Consider the following 15,572-nt stretch of genomic DNA (forward strand, 5'->3'; position numbering starts at 1 on the left):
TGATTGGCAAAAGAACCGAAAGTAACACAAGAAAAAACTGCCTGAAAGGGTGGTGGAGGCAGACTCAATCATTGCTTTCAAAAGGACTCATCATCATCATAGGCAATCCCTTGGGATCGAGGAAGACTTGCTTCCACTCCTGAAGGGAGTTCTTTGGTGGCCGAACAGTCCAATACGAGAGCCACAGACTCTGTCACAGGTGGGACAGATAGTCGTTGAGGGGAGGGGTGGGTGGGACTGGTTTGCCGCACGCTCTTTTCACTGCCTGCGCTTGATTTCTGCATGCTCTCGGCGTTGAGACTCGAGGTGCTCAGTGCCCTCTCGGGTGCACTTCCTCCACTTAGGCCGGTCTTGGGCCAGGGACTCCCAGATATCAGTGGGGATGTCGCACTTTATCAGGGAGGCTTTGAGGGTGTCCTTGTAGTGTTTCCGCTGCCCACGTTTGGCTCGTTTGCCGTGAAGGAGCTCCGAGTAGAGCACTTGCTTTGGGAGTCTCGTGTCTGGCATGCGGACTATGTGGCCTGCCCAGCGGAGCTGATCGAGTGTGGTCAGTGCTTCAATGCTGGGGATGTCAGCCTGAATGAGGATGCTGATGTTGGTGCATCTGTCCTCCCAGGGAATTTGTAGGATCTTGCGGAGACATCGTTGGTGATATTTCTCCAGTGATTTGAGGTGTCTACTGTACATGGTCTATTTCTCTGAGCCATACAGGAGGGCAGGTATTACTACAGCCCTGTAGACCATGAGCTTGGTGACAGTTTTGAGGGCCTGGTCTTCAAACACTCTTTTCCTCAGGCGGCCGAAGGCTGCACTGACGTACTGGAGGCAGTGTTGGATCTCGTCATCGATGCCTGTTCTTGTTGATAAGAGGCTCCCGAGATATGGGAAGTGGCCCGCGGTGGATCTTGATGACTGGGGGTCAGTGCTGTGCGGTGAGGACAGGCTGGTGGAGGACCTTTGTCTTACTGATGTTTAGCGTAAGGCCCATGCTTTTGTACGCTCAGTAAATACGTCGAGTATGTCCTGGAGTTCAGCCTCCGTATGTACGCAGACGCAGGCGTCGTCCGTGTACTGTAGCTCGATGACAGAGGTTGGGGTGGTCTTGGATCTGGCCTGGAGATGGCGCAGGTTGAACAGGTTCCCACTGGTTCTGTAGTTTAGTTCCACTCCTGCGGGGAGCGTGTTGACTGTGAGGTGGAGCATGGCGGCGAGAAAGATTGAGAAGAGAGTTGGGGTGATGACGCAGCCCTGTTTGACCCCAGTCCGGACGTGGATTGGGTCTGTGGTGGATCCGTTGGTAAGGATCACGGCCTGCACGTCGTTGTGGAGCAGGCGGAGGATGGTGACGAACTTTTGGGGGCATCCAAAACGGAGGAGGATGCTCCATAGACCCTCGCGGTTGACAATGAAATTTTTTCTGTTGCTGTCACGCTGCAAAAATCATGTCCGTTGTGACTCCGGGAGGAGCTCCTCGGCCATGGGAAGAAAACGGTTGAGGAGGACTCGAGCGATGACTTTCCCAGTGGCTGATTGCAGGGAGATTCCTCAGTAGTTGCCGCAAACGGACATGTCCCCTTTTTTAAAGTGGTCATGATTACTGCATCGCTGAGATCCCCCGGCATGCTCTCCTCCCTCCAGATGAGAGAGATCAGGTCATGTATTCGTGCCAGCAGTGCCTCTCTGCCATACTTCAATGCCTCAGCAGGGATTCCCTCCCCCGTAGCTACGGGGAAAGGGACTAGCTGAAGCGCTCTTGCAGAAAGCCGGCAAGGGCTGGATGGGTTGAATGGCCTTCTTTCGTGTTGTAACCAATCTATGATTCCAAATGAGTTCAAACATTCATATTGCACACAGTAGTTTGTAGGCCTTTATATATGCTCCAAACCAGGTATCAGAGTAAACATCCATAAAGATCTCAATTTAGATTTCTTCTGTGATTTCTGAGAGTGGGAATAAAGGGTTATTGTGGAAATTTATGCTTACGATGCAAAACAAAGTGCTAATAAAAACTGTTTGCAGCAATTTTTGAAATAATTGGCAATTTTAATGTTTAATACTGATTTCTGCTTAATCAACTGTGATGTAAACTGTTGCACAGCATTGAGACTGCAGCACCGGAATACTGTTTGTGTCACATCCCAAAGCTAAAATGCATGCTCAAAAACCATAACTGTTCTTCTAAAAAATAAATAGTTCACATTGCTCTAAAATGTTTTATTTGATCAGAATTAAATGCAGCATCACAGAAATATTTGTGGTGAACAAAAAAAAGGCTAGAGAGTTTGTAATTCTTTGCTTTTGGAACAATGCAATAAATTTGGATTTCACTGCAACATTTCTAAACACATTTTTATTGTCTTTACTCATTAAACCATGGATTTTGACTCTTGTACTGTACCTGTTTCCTGGGTCTTTGAACACTCAGCCGATTGGCTCTCATTAATATAAATAGTGCCATTTCGCAGGAGCCATATTACTCCACTCACTAGTTGAACAAATGGATTTTCTTTATCCAGGACATCCTCTTCTGACAGATATCTGTCAATATTTGAGAATTATGATTAAAATTTCTAATACAATACATTGGTTTCATTTTATATCTACTCTACACATTTTAATTGGTAAGGCTAATTAGGAAAAAAGCTTATTGTAAACAGCATCTACAACACTAATATAATCACAGGCAAAATTATAAACTGTTACTAGCCTTTGCAATACTGTATAGTTATGACTAGAATGTAGGAATAAGATTTTATAGAATGAAGCCTATCAACAAAGAAACTATATTAAAAAATGCCTCTAGCAGTAACATTTTTATTTTGGAAATACTCAGTAAATTGAGTATGTGGTTTTATAACGATAGCTGCAGTATATTATGCAACGAACAATGGGCTGTATTTTGGTGTCAAAATAATAGTGAGGCTAACAGCGCTCACCATTATTAAAGTGTAAATCGGACAGCAACTGCACATGTGCAGTTAAACACGTAAATCAGTAAGTTACTGTCCGAGTTGCCCTCTTTATCCAGAAGCTGTGCTATATCGGTATCTTATTGAGAGACTCAGCATTGAAATTCATGGAACAGTGTGAATTTGCAGTACTAAAGTGAGATGACTCACTAAACTTGCCAGAAAAAGTTAGGGTTTGTCCATTGTATTGTAAATACATTTTCAATGGTAAGATAAGTCTTAATTACAACCAAACAACCTCTTTGGCACTAAAAACTAACTTTTACAAGTGTGGAGTCGCATTCCTTTAGATTTTAATTGTTGCCGTTTTTAAATTTAAAAAAAATATATCCATCGTCTCTTATCGCTCTCTCTTGATCCCATCTTTTTTTCCCTTTCTATTTCACTTTCTGTACCTCATTTGACATTGAATTAAATATTCTAACTGACATTTCCTGGTTTGCTGGTCATTAACGATTCTTCAATCTGATTATTTAAGGACATACATAGTTGCTTTTTGTCACACAGGTTCCAGATCTCCTATAGAGGGTGCCATGCCGTTTTAGCTTTCTACTTTACAGCAATTTCTTGTGCAAAATCCCATAGAACGTCTGTGGGCAAGTGTAATGAACAGCTGGCAAAATGTATTTTATAATAATGAGGGAGTGTTTATATCTTGATTGCTTTCCCAAACAGTTGTAAAGCATTTACCTTTAATAAAGCTACCTGCTGCAAAAGCAGAGCTATCATAGAATGGTTACAGCATTCTACAAGAGCACCTCAGCTAATTCCACTCCCCCATCCTATCCCTGTAGCCCTGCAATTCTTTTTCTTTCAGGATCTGGGACAGAATTTCCAGAAAGCAGTTAAGATTAATTTCAGGTCCCAAATGAGCTGAAAGTGTTCAATTTCACAAACCTAGTCAGTATCAGTGCGGGAAATAACCGCCTGGAGGGAAATAGCATCACAAGTTGGAGTCCTTCCAGTGACCCATTCAACTGCTCCTGCCCGACCAGCCAGCTGACTAATTATTAAATGATTACATTCTAGCATAACAATGACAAGTCATTATTTAAATGGCGAAAGATTGCAAAGTGCCGCAGTACAGCGGGACCTGGGGGTACTTGTGCATGAAACACAAAAGGATAGTATGCAGGTACAGCAAGTGATCAGGAAGGCCAATGGTATCTTGGCCTTTATTGCAAAGTGGATGGAGTATAAAAGCAGGGAAGTCTTACTACAGCTATATAAGGTATTGGTGAGGCCACACATGGAATTCTGCGTGCAGTTTTGGTTTCCATATTTAGGAAAGGATATACTTGCTTTGGAGGCAGTTCAGAGAAGGTTCACTAGGTTGATTCCGGGGAAGAGGGGGGTTGACTTATGAAGAAAGGTAGAGTAGGTTGGGCCTCTACTCATTGGAATTCAGAAGAATGAGAGGTGATCTTATCGAAATGTATAAGATTATGAGGGGGCATAGAAACATAGAAAATAGATGCAGGAGTAGGCCATTTGGCCCTTCGAGCCTGCACCACCATTCAATAAGATCATGGCTGATTATTCACCTCAGTACCCCTTTCCTGCTTTCTCTCCAGACCCCTTGATCCCTTAGGCACAAGGGCCATATCTAACTCCCTCTTGAATATATCTAACAAACTGGCATCAACAACTCTCTGCGGTAGAGAATTCCACAGGTTCACAACTTTGCGTGAAGAAGTTTCTCCTCATCTCAGTCCTAAATGGCTTACTCCTTATCCTTAGACTGTGACCCCTGGTTCTGGACTTCCCCAACAGTCGAAAACATTTTTCTTGCATCAAACCTGTCCAGTCCCGTCAGAAATGTATATGTTTCGATGAGATCCCCTCTTATTCTTCTAAACTTCAGTGAATACAGGCCCAGTCGATCCAGTCTCTCCTCAAATGTCAGTCCTGCCATCCCGGGAAACAGTCTGGTGAATCTTCGCTGCACTCCCTCAATAGCAAGAACGTCCTTCCTCAGATTAGGAGACCAAAACTGAACACAATATTCCAGGTGCGGCCTCACCAAGGCCCTGTACAACTGCAGTAAGACCTCCCTGCTCGTAAACTCAAATACCCGAGCTATGAAGGCCAACATGCCATTTGTCTTCTTCATCGCCTGCTGTACCTGCATGCTCACTTTCAATGACTTATGTACCATGACACCCAGGTCTTGTTGCACCGCCCCTTTTCCTAATCTGCCACTATTCAGATAATATTCTGCCTTCACATTTTTGCCACCAAATTGGATAACCTCACAGTTATCCACATTATACTGCATCTGCCATGCATTCGCCCACTCACCTAACCTGTCCAAGTCACCCTGCAGCCTCTTAGCATCCTCCTCACAGCTCACACCGCCACGCAGCTTAGTGTCATCTGCAAACTTGGACATATTACACTCAATTCCTTCATCTAAAACATTAATGTATATTGTAAATAGCTGGGGTCCCAGCACTGAGCCCTGCGGCACCCCACTAGTCACTGCCTGCCATTCTGAAAAGGACCCGTTTATCCCAACTCGCTGCTTCCTGGCTGCCAACCAGTTCTCACATCAATACATTACCCCCAATACCATGTGCTTTAATTTTGCACCAGAAACTCTTGTGTGGGACCTTGTTGAAAGCTTTTTGAAAGTCCAAATACACCACATCCACTGGTTCTCCCTTGTCCACTCTACTAGTTACATCCTCAAAAAATTCTAGAAGATTTGTCAAGCGTTATTTCCCTTTCATAAATCCATACTGACTTCGACCGATCTGGTCACTGCTTTCCAAATGCGCTGCTATTTCATCTTTAATAATTGATTCCAACATTTTCCCCACTACCGATGTCAGGCTAACCGGTCTATAATTCCCCGTATTCTCTCTCCCTCCTTTCTTAAATAGTGGTGTTACATTAGCTATCCTCCAGTCCATAGGAACTGATCCAGAGTCAATAGACTGTTGGAAAATGATCACCAATGCATCCACTATTTCTAGGGCCACTTCCTTAAGTACTCTGGGATGCAGACGATCAGGCCCTGGGGATTTATCGGCCTTCAATCCCATCAATTTCCCTAACACAATTTCCTGACTAATAGGATTTCCTTCAGTTCCTCCTTCTCGCTAGATCCTCTGTCCCCTAGTATTTCTGGAAGGTTATTCGTGTCTTCCTTCGTGAAGACAGAACCAAAGTATTTGTTTAATTAGTCTGCCATTTCTCTGTTCCCCATTATAAATTCACCTGATTCAGACTGCAAGGGACCTACGGTTGTCTTCACTAATCTCTTTCTCTTCACATATCTATAGAAGCTTTTGCTGTCAGTTTTTATGTTCCCAGCAAGCTTCCTCTTATACTCTATTGTCCCCCTCCTAATTAAACACTTTGTCCTCCTCTGCTGGATTCTAAATTTCTCCCAGTCCTCAGGTTTGCTGCTTTTTCTGGCCAATTTATATGCTTGACAAGGTGGATGCAGAGAGGATGTTTCCACTGATGGGGGAGACTAAAGCTAGAGGGCACGATCTTAGAATAAGGGGCCACCCATTTAAAACAGAGATGAGGAGAAATTTCTTCTCTCAGAGGGTTGTAAATCTGTGGAATTCGCTGCCTCAGAGAGCTGTGGAAACTGGGACATTGAATAAATTTAAGACAGAAATAGACAGTTTCTTAAACGATAAGGGGATAGGGAGTTATGGGGAGCGGGTGGGGAAGTGGAGCTGAGTCCATGATCAGATCAGCCATGATCTTATGAATGGCGGAGCAGGTTCGAGGGGCCGTATGGCCTGCTCCTGTTCCTATTTCTTCTGTTCTTAAATGTACAAGAACATAAGAAATAGGAGCAGGACTGAGCTTCCACAGTCCTCTGGGGTAGAGAATTCAAAAGATTCAACACGCTGTGTGTGAAGAAATTTCTCCTCACCTCAGTCCTAAATGGCCAACCCCTTATTCTGAGACTGTGACCCTGGTTCTGGACCCCTGGTTTCCCCAGCCAGGGAAACATCTTCCCTGCATCTACCCTGTCAAGCCCTGTAAGAGTGTTGCATGTTTCAATGAGATCACCTTTCATTCTTCTAAACTCTCGAGAATATAGGCCTAGTCCATTCCTCATTGGACAATCCCCCCCATCCCAGGAATCAGTCTGGTAAACCTTCATTGCACTCCCTCTATGGCAAGTATATCCTTCCTGAGGTAAGGAGACCAAAACTGTACACAAGGTGTCGTCTCACCAGGGCCCTATATAATTGCAGTAAGATGCAGTAAGCTGAGGAGTGAGTCCGGGGTCGGCGAGAGGCCTATAAAGGCCGCGAGATCAGCAGTCGGGAGATGCATCGCTGAGGCGTGAGTCCGGGGTCGGCGAGAGGCCTATAAAGGCCGCGAGATCAGCAGTCGCGAGGTGCGTCGCTGAGGCGTGAGTCTGGGTTCGTCGAGAGGCCTATAAAGGCCGCGAGATCAGCAGTCGGGAGGTGCGTCGCTGAGGCGTGAGTCGGGGTCGGCGAGAGGCCTATAAAGGTGTGCCTGTGCAGCTAAAGGGAGAAGGCAAAAAAGAAGTAGAAAGAAACAGAAAGGTGACGTCACAGCCAAGGGGGTAAGAGATTGGCTGGTGATTGGTAAGTAGTTATTCTTTTTTCTCTTCGATAACAGTGAGTAAACTTTAACATTGTTGTTGCCAATTTAAGTGTATCGAAGGGATAAGTCATGGCAGGAGAGCTCGGTCACGTGATATGCTCCTCCTGTACCATGTGGGAACTCAGGGACACTTCCGGTGTCCCTGACGACTACGTGTGCGGGAAGTGCATCTGCCTCCAGCTCCTGACAGTCCGCGTTGCGGAATTGGAGCTGAGGGTGGATTTACTCTGGAGCATCCACGATGCTGAGAATAATGCAAGTAGCACGTGTAGCGAGTTGGTCTTACCGCAGGTGAAGGGTCCACAGCCAGCTAGGGAATGGAAGACCAGCAGGAAGAGCAGTGCAAGGAAGGTAGTGCAGGGGTCCCCTGCGGTCATCCCCCTGCAAAACAGATACACCACTTTGAGTACTGTTGAGGGGGATGACTCATCAGGGGAGAGCAGCAGCAGCCAAGTTCATGGCACCGTGGCTGGCTCTGCTGCACAGGAGGACAGGAAAAAGAGTGGGAGAGCGATAGTGATAGGGGATTCAATGGTAAGGGGAATAGATAGGCGTTTCTGCGGCCGCAACTGAGACTCCAGGATGGTATGTTGCCTCCCTGGTGCAAGGGTCAAGGATGTCTCGGAGCAGGTGCAGGACATTCTGAAAAGGGAGGGTGAACAGCCAGTTGTCGTGGTGCACATTGGTACCAACGATATAGGTAAAAAAAGGGATGAGGTCCTACGAGATGAATTTCAGGAGCGAGGAGCTAAATTAAAATGTAGGACCTCAAAAGTAGTAATCTTGGGATTGCTACCAGTGCCACGAGCTAGTCAGAGTAGGAATCGCAGGATAGCTCAGATGAATACGTGGCTTGTTCAGTGGTGCAGCAGGGAGGGATTCAAATTCCTGGGGCATTGGAACCGGTTCTGGGGAAGGTGGGACCAGTACAAACCGGACGGTCTGCACCTGGGCAGGACCGGAACCAATGTCCTAGGGGGAGTGTTTGCTAGTGCTGTTGGGGAGGAGTTAAACTAATATGGCAGGGGGATGGGAACCAATGCAGGGAGACAGAGGGAAACAAAATGGAGACAAAAGCAAAAGACAGAAAGGAGATGGGTAAAAGTGGAGGGCAGAGAAACCCAAGGCAAAAAACAAAAAGGGCCACTGTACAGCAAAATTCTAAAGGGTCTAAGTGTAATAAAAAGGCAAGCATGAAATCTCGGAGCCTCAATGCAATGAGTATTCGGAAGCCAGGAGAAGGCTCTGAGCTAGTTAGAGTGGGCGAGAGCTCAGATGAACAGGACCCCAAGAAAGAATGCAAAAGGCAGGAGGCAACAGAGCAGAGTAGCACTGGGGTAAGTGTAAACCACAAGGTGATAGGAAGGGACAATATGTATGAATATAAAGGGGCTGCAGGAGGGGTCAAAACTAAAAATCATGGTTTAAAAACTAGTCTTAAAACACTCTACCTAAGCGCACGCAGCATTTGAAATAAAGTAAATAAGTTGACGGCACAAATCATTACAAATGGGTATGATTTGGTGGCCATTACAGAAACGTGGTTGCAGGGGGGCCAAGACTGGGAATTAAACATACAGGGGTATCTGACAATTCGGAAAGATAGACAAGAAGGGAAAGGAGATCGGGTAGCTCTGTTAATAAAGGATGATATCAGGGCAGTTGTGAGAGACGATATTGGCTCTAATGAACAAAATGTTGAATCATTGTGGGTGGAATTAGAGATAGTAAGGGGAAAAAGTCACTGGTGGGCGTAGTTTATAGGCCCCCAAATAATAACTTCACGGTGGGGGTGGGCAATAAACAAGGGAATAATGGAGGCATGTGAAAAAGGAACGGCAGTAATTATGGGGGATTTTAACCTCCATATCGATTGGTCAAATCAAATCACACGGGGCAGCCTTGAGGAGGAATTCATAGAATGCATACAGGATTGTTTCTTAGAACAGTATGTTGCAGAACCTACAAGGGAGCAAGCTATCTTCGATCTGGTCCTGTGTAATGAGACAGGAATAATAAACGATTTCCTAGTAAAAGATCCTCTCGGAATGAGTGATCACAGTATGGTTGAATTTGTAATACAGATTGAGGGTGAGGAAGTAGTGTCTCAAACGAGCATACTATGCTTAAACAAAGGGGACTACAGTGGGATGAGGGCAGAGTTGGCTAAAGTAGACTGGAAACACAGATTAAATGGTGGCACAATTGAGGAACAGTGGAGGACTTTTAAGGAGCTCTTGCATAATGCTCAACAAAAATATATTCCAGTGAAAAAGAACGGCGGTAAGAGAAGGGATAACCAGCCATGGATAACCAAGGAAATAAAGGAGAGTATCAAATTAAAAACCAATGCGTATAAGGTGGCCAAGGTTAGTGGGAAACTAGAAGATTAAGAAAATTTTAAACGACAGCAAAGAATGACGAAGAAAGCAATAAAGAAAGGAAAGATAGATTACGAAGGTAAACTTGCACAAAACATAAAAACAGATAGTAAAAGCTTTTACCGATATATAAAACGGAAAAGAGTGACTAAAGTAAAAGTTGGTCCCTTATAAGATGAGAAGGGGAATTTAATAATGGGAAATGTGGAAATGGCTGAGACCATAAACAATTATTTTGCTTCGGTCTTCACGGGAATGTGGGAAGGGAGGTTCTTGAGATAATCACTATCACTTGGGAGGTAGTGCTGGATAGGCTAATGGGACTCAAGGTAGACAAGTCCCCTGGTCCGGATGAAATGCATCCCAGGGTATTAAAAGAGATGGCAGAAGTTATAACAAATGCATTCGTTATAATCTACCAAAATTCTCTGGACTCTGGGGAGGTACCAGCGGATTGGAAAGCAGCTAATGTAACGCCTCTGTTTAAAAAAGGGGGCAGACAAAAGGCAGGTAACTATAGGCCAGTTAGTTTAACATCTGTCGTGGGGAAAATGCTTAAAGCTATCATTAAGGAAGAAATAGCGGGACATCTAGATAGGAATAATGCAATCAAGCAGACGCAACATGGATTCATGAAGGGGAAATCATGTTTAACTAATTTACTGGAATTCTTTGAGGATATAACGAGCATGGTGCATAGAGGTGTACTGATGGATGTGGTGTATTTAGATTTCCAAAAGGCATTCGATAAGGTGCCACACAAAAGGTTACTGCAGAAGATAAAGGTACGCGGAGTCAGAGGAAATGTATTAGCATGGATCGAGAGTTGGGATAAATGGGTCCTTTTCGGGTTGGAAATCGGTGGTTAGTGGTGTGCCACAGGGATCGGTGCTGGGACCACAACTGTTTACAATATACATAGATGACCTGGAAGAGGGGACAGAGTGTAGTGCAACAAAATTTGCAGATGACACAAAGATTAGTGGGAAAGTGGGTTGTGTAGAGGACACAGAGAGGCTGCAAAGAGATTTAGATAGGTTAAGCGAATGGGCTAAGGTTTGGCAGATGGAATACAATGTCGGAAAATGTGAGGTCATCCACCTTGGAAAAAACAGTAAAAAGGAAATATTATTTGAATGGGGAGAAATTACAACATGCTGCGGTGCAGTGGAACCTGGGGGTCCTTGTGCATGAAACTCTTTGAGTCTACCTGCAAAAACATAAAACATTAAACCGTGCCACCCGACCTGGGTGACACACCAGACATTTACAAGGCCCTTTTTTCCTTTTTTTTTTGTGTTTTTCATTTTTTGGGGTTTTTTTTGGGCGCTAAAATCACATTTTTCCAGTGCCCCCTATAAAAGGGGAGGGGGACACTAAAAGCACCGGCAATGAAAACAAATTAAACTTTAAAACGTAAAATCAAATTAAAATTTGGTTGCCGGGCGTGATGATGCACTCCAGTCCCTCCGGTGCCCACCTCTCGCGGAAGGCCGCGAGCGTACCGGTGGACACCGCGTGCTCCATCTCCAAGGACACCCTGGACCGGATGTAAGAGCGGAAGAGAGGCAGGCAGTCAGGTTGAACGACCCCCTCGACCGCCCGCTGCCTGGACCGGCTGATGGCACCCTTGGCCGTGCCCAGGAGCAGTCCTACGAGGAGGCCTTCGGACCTACCCGCTCCCCTCCGCACAGGGTGCCCAAAGATCAGGAGAGTGGGACTGAAGTGCAGCCAGAATTTCAGGAGCAGCCCCTTCAAATAATGCAACAGGGGCTGCAACCTCGTGCACTCAATAAAAACATGGAACACGGACTCCTCCAGACCGCAGAAATTGCAGGCGGCCTGGGAGTCCGTGAACCGGCTTAAAAATTTATTGCACGGCACTGCTCCGTGCACCACCCTCGAGGCCAAGTCCCCGATGAATAGTGGGAGGACCCCTGCGTAGAGTGCCCTCCATCGGGGACCCCCGCCTCCTCCGGACGGCAAGATGGTACGCCATGGCGTGTCCGGACGGCCGGCGAGGATGGCAAAGTTGAGGGCGTGCAGGAGCAGCCCGTACAGGAAACCCCTCCGCGCGGAACTGAAAGGCACGGAGGGGATTTCCCCGAGGCGGCTCAAGTTGTGAGGAGCCGGCCCCAAAAAGTTAGTTTGCAGGTGCAGCAGGTAATCAGGAAGGCCTTCATTGTGAGAGGGATGGAGTACAAAAGCAGGGAGGTCCTGCTGCAACTGTATAGGGTATTGGTGAGGCCGCACCTGGAGTACTGCGTGCAGTTTTGGTCACCTTACTTAAGGAAGGATATACTAGCTTTGGAGGGGGTACAGAGACGATTCACTAGGCTGTTTCCGGAGATGAGAGGGTTACCTTATGATGATAGATTGATCAGACTGGGTCTTTACTCGGAGTTCAGAAGGATGAGGGGTGATCTTATAGAAACATTTAAAATAATGAAAGGGATAGACAAGATAGAGGCAGAGAGGTTGTTTCCACTGGTCGGGGAGACTAGAACTAGGGGCACAGCCTCAAAATACAGGGAAGCCAATTTAAAACCGAGTTGAGAAGGAATTTCTTCTCCCAGAGGGTTGTGAATCTGTGGAATTCTCTGCCCAAGGAAGCAGTTGAGGCTAGCTCATTGAATGTATTCAAATCACAGATAGAGCGATTTTTAACCAATAAATGAATTAAGGGTTACGGGGAGCGGGCGGGTAAGTGGAGCTGAGTCCACGGCCAGATAGCCATGATCTTGTTGAATAGCGGAGCAGGCTCGAGGTGCGAAATGGCCTACTCCTGTTCCTAATTCTTATGTTCTTATGTATGTTCTTTACTCTTTTACTCAAAAGATCTTGTAATAAATGCCAACATACCATTTGCTCTCTTAATTGTTTACTGTACCTGCATGTTAACTTTCAGTAGTTCGTTACAAGGACACCCTGGATCCTCTGCACACCATTTCCCAATCTCTCACCATTTAAAAAATACTCTGCTTTTCTATTTCTCCTACCAAAGTGGATAACTTCACATTTCTCCACATTATATCCCATTTACCACGTTCTTGCCCACTCACTTAGTTTGTCTATATCCTCTTGAAGTCTCTTTGCATTCTCCGCACAACTTACATTCCTACCTAGTTTTGTATCATCAGCAAACTTGGATACATCACATTTAGTCCCCTCAATGAAATATTGTGAATAGCTGAGGCCCTAGCACTGAACTTTGCGGTACCCCACTAGTTACAGCCTGCCAACCTGAAAATGACTTGTTTATTCTTACTCTCTGTTTTCTGTCCGTTAACCAATCCTCAATCCATGCTAGTATATAACCCCCCCCCAATCCCATGGGCCATAATTTTGTTTAATAACCTCTTGTGAGGCATCTTATCGAATGCCTTCTGAAAATCCAAATACACCACTTCCACTGGACCCCCTTATCCATTCTGCTAGTTACACATCCAAAAACTCGACAACAGTTTTGTCAAACATGATTTCCCTTTCATAAATCCGCATTGACTCTACCCAATCCTATTATTATTTTCTAAGTGCCCTGTTACCACGTCCTTAATAATAGATTCTAGCATTTTCCCAGGCTAACTGGTCTATAGTCCCCGTTTTCTCTCTCCTTCCTTTCTTAAATAGTGGGGTTACATTTGCTACCTTCCCATCCGCGGGAACCATTCTAGAATCTATGGAATTTTGGAAGATGACAATTAATGAATCCACTGTTTCTATAGCCATCTCTTTCAAAAGCCTAGGATATAGGCCATCTGGTCCAGGGGATTTATTGGTTTTCAGTCCCATTAATGTCTACAGTACCATTTTTTTACCAATACTAATTTCTGTCAGTTCTTCATTCTCGATAGACCCTTCGTTCGCCGATTTCTGGCAAGTTTTTTGCGTCTTCTTCCGTGAAGACAGACACAAAGTATTTGTTTAATTTTTCTGCCATTTCCTTATTCCTCATTATAATTTCTCATGTCTCAGCCGATAAGGGATGCACATTTACTTTCACTAATCTTTTCCTTTTTACATACCTACGGAAGCTTTTACAGTCTGTTCTTATATCTCTCGCTAGTTTACTCTCATATCCTATTTTCCCTCTCTATCAATTTCTTGGTCCTCCTTTGCTAAATTCTAAAGTCCTCCTAATCCTCAGGCTTACTACTCTTTTTGGCAACATCATGGCCCCAAGTTTCGTCCCGCGGCGAAAACGGTGCACCTCCGAGCTGGGCGCCTGTTTTTCGCGCCGAAAACTGCGCTTAAAAAAAAGTCCGATATTCTCGAGCTCCATGTCTGCTTGGCGCGGCGCGCTCTTCGCAGCAGGGGGCGGAGCCTAACACACGCGGCAATTTTCTAAGTAGCAGGGGGCGGGTACAATTTAAATTAGCCTTCGTGGTGCCAGCAACACTGCGCGTGTGCATTGGAGCGTGCGTGCATGCGCAGGCTCAAACAAACATTGGCACTCAGCCATTTTTAAAAGGACTGCAGAAAAAGTGAAGATTTGTTTCTTGGATCCACTGACGCCGCCCCATAAGTGTGGCCGAATGGCCGAAAGAATTTTAATCAGCTGCGTGTGCCCTCTGTGTTCTTTCTTCGGCTCCCGGCCAGCCACTGACGCCGCTGCTATCTCATGGCCGAATGGCCTCACGTCCGTCCTTCCACTCCTGATTCTTCGGCTGCCTTCGAGCCACTGACGCTGCCCCATAAGCGTGGCCGAACGGCCTAAAGAATCTTAATCAGCTGCGTGTGTCCTGTGTTCATTCTTCAGCTCCCGGCCAGCCACTGACGGCGCTGCAATCCCATGGCCGAATGGCCTCAAGTCCGTCCGGGTGCTGCATCTTCGCGGGGAATGAAGACCTGCCTCAAGCACCGCAGCTCAGCTCGAAGGCTGCTTCCCATCTACCGCTGCCGTCGAGACACTGACGCCACACCCCTGCCTGTCTCCAACATGAAAGGCCTGCCTGAAGCACAGCAGTTCGAATGCTGCTGCTGTTTCACACAGGTCGGAAGATGGTTTATTTTATATTTTCTTTGCTTATACATTTTTATTCAGGTTTGATTTATTTGTATAATATTTGTATAAGTATAACTAAGGATTGATTGTAGAATTTAATGACTTCCCTTCCCCCCTCCCACCTACGCCTGATTTTCTAAAGTGTAGACAAGGTTTTTTCGAGCGTACAAAAATCTTTCACTTACTCCATTCTAAATTAGTTTGGAGTAAGTTTTCACTGACGAAACTTTGAAAACAGGCGTAAGTGGCCGGACACGCCCCCTTTTAAAAAATTTTTTTTGTTCCAAACTGAAACTGTTCTAACTGACTAGAACTGGAGCAAACTAAATGGCGAGAATTCCGATTTCTAAGATAATCCGTTCTACACCAATTGCTCCTAAAAATCAGGAGCAAATCATGGCGAAACTTGGGGCCTATAAGACTCTTCCTTTGATCTAATACTAATTTTAACTTCTCTTTTTAGCCACGGTTGGACTACTTTTCTTGTGGGTTTTTTGTGCCTTAAAAGAATGCATATTTAACATGCTATGTTTAACATGGCCTGTTCCTAAGGTCACCGTGTACTCCATTTGCTTCAAGAAAGAAAAGACGCTACCTTCCAATCCATTCTTG

The 15,572-nt window shown here is 45.4% G+C and overlaps 1 protein-coding gene across 2 annotated transcripts in view; it reads right to left on the reverse strand.

The window, feature by feature from the left end:
- The window catches only part of nagpa (N-acetylglucosamine-1-phosphodiester alpha-N-acetylglucosaminidase), a 141,377-nt gene that overhangs the window by 57,329 nt on the left and 68,476 nt on the right, over positions 1 to 15,572 (reverse strand). For both annotated transcript variants that reach the window (XM_070894405.1, XM_070894412.1), the window contains one exon: positions 2,399 to 2,538. In XM_070894405.1, coding sequence (XP_070750506.1) covers positions 2,399 to 2,538 — 140 coding nt within the window. The remainder of the gene's footprint in view (positions 1 to 2,398; positions 2,539 to 15,572) is intronic.

Source organism: Pristiophorus japonicus, chromosome 1 (genome assembly GCF_044704955.1).
Source record: "Pristiophorus japonicus isolate sPriJap1 chromosome 1, sPriJap1.hap1, whole genome shotgun sequence".
In the NCBI taxonomy this organism is placed as follows: domain Eukaryota; kingdom Metazoa; phylum Chordata; class Chondrichthyes; family Pristiophoridae; genus Pristiophorus; species Pristiophorus japonicus.